The sequence below is a fragment of the Poecilia formosa genome, unplaced genomic scaffold, assembly GCF_000485575.1.
Source record: "Poecilia formosa unplaced genomic scaffold, Poecilia_formosa-5.1.2 Scaffold1010, whole genome shotgun sequence".
NCBI lineage: Eukaryota > Metazoa > Chordata > Actinopteri > Cyprinodontiformes > Poeciliidae > Poecilia > Poecilia formosa.
The window spans coordinates 25,281-26,433 of NW_006800949.1; the positions used below are offsets into that span (position 1 = coordinate 25,281).

General features: G+C 50.5%; 1 protein-coding gene across 3 annotated transcripts in view; it reads left to right on the plus strand.

Annotated features, from left to right (window-relative positions):
* Nucleotides 1-1,153, plus strand: part of LOC103132352 (E3 ubiquitin-protein ligase DTX1-like) — a 31,184-nt gene that overhangs the window by 13,312 nt on the left and 16,719 nt on the right. For all 3 annotated transcript variants that reach the window (XM_007544142.2, XM_016667334.1, XM_007544143.2), the window contains exon 3: nucleotides 803-1,017. In XM_007544142.2, coding sequence (XP_007544204.1) covers nucleotides 803-1,017 — 215 coding nt within the window. The remainder of the gene's footprint in view (nucleotides 1-802; nucleotides 1,018-1,153) is intronic.

The window sequence follows — 1,153 nt, forward strand, 5'->3', positions numbered from 1 at the left end:
ACGTGACCAAGCTCCTCCCCCTGCAGAAACACACACAGGGCAGCATGGTGGTTGTAATCGGTTCTTAGTGTCGGCCCACATATCAAACGATACGGACGATGAAGTCGATCATTCAGAGTCATCAGCTGCTGATGAACATTTGATGTTCTGCTGGGTTCTTTGGATCTTTATCTTCTGTTCTTGCGGGTCAAACCGAGTCGCAGCGTTCGGTTCTGCAGTCCGTCGTTCTCTTCATGTCCTCATGATCACGTCTTTCTGCTGCCGGCTGATCAGCCCGTTGCCTTGGAGACGGGTTTAGTTTCTGGCTGGTTGAACCGCCGTCCTGCCGCCGGCGCGGCACAGAGAGCCATTGTTCCGTTGGTTTATTGGGGTTTAGGGATATTTATTGGCTTGTTTTTGGATTATTTATTTGGGCCTGAATGTGAAACATCAGAATAAAGCTGAACAGATGAAAGTCCTGCTTTAAAATGTGATCTCAGAATGACTGCATGGAGCTGGGAGGGCGTTTTCCCTTCAGTCCAAGTATGTTAATGAAAGTCATGCATGCAGCCTCAGAGGACACGACTCGGGAAAAATACTGACATCTCTGACAGAGAAGTCAGGATTTCGTGTCTCAGAAATCCTTCTGCATTTCTGAGACACAAAACCTAAAAATATTAATTTGTAGCAGAAATCTGATCTGTGGGTCTGAACAGTCCCAGCAGAACTCAGAGGAAAACCCAAAGAAAGACTTCTCTAAAGTCCTGACGCCATCACTGGATGAAGCAACATCAGGAACGTTATTTCCTTTTTTCTGTTCCAGGAACCATCCGTCCGGTCCGGAGGACCTTCTACGACCCGGTCTCCGCCCCGGGTCAGGGCTGGCAGTGGGAGTGGGAGAACGACGCGGGAACATGGACGCCGTACGACATGGAGGTGGCCATCGCCATCGAAAGCGCCCACAGCCGCCAGCAGACCTGCCTGGACCTGACGCCGCTCGGCTTCTGCTACCTCATCGACTTTAAGAACATGACACAGGTCAGNGCTCTGACTGAACACACGTTCTGCCTCTCTGGTGTTCATGAACACAGAGACAAGCAGCAGATTACTCCTCCTTATTGTTGACATAACAGAACCGCCCGGTTTGGAGAGGACGGCGGGTTTCTGCTGGTTC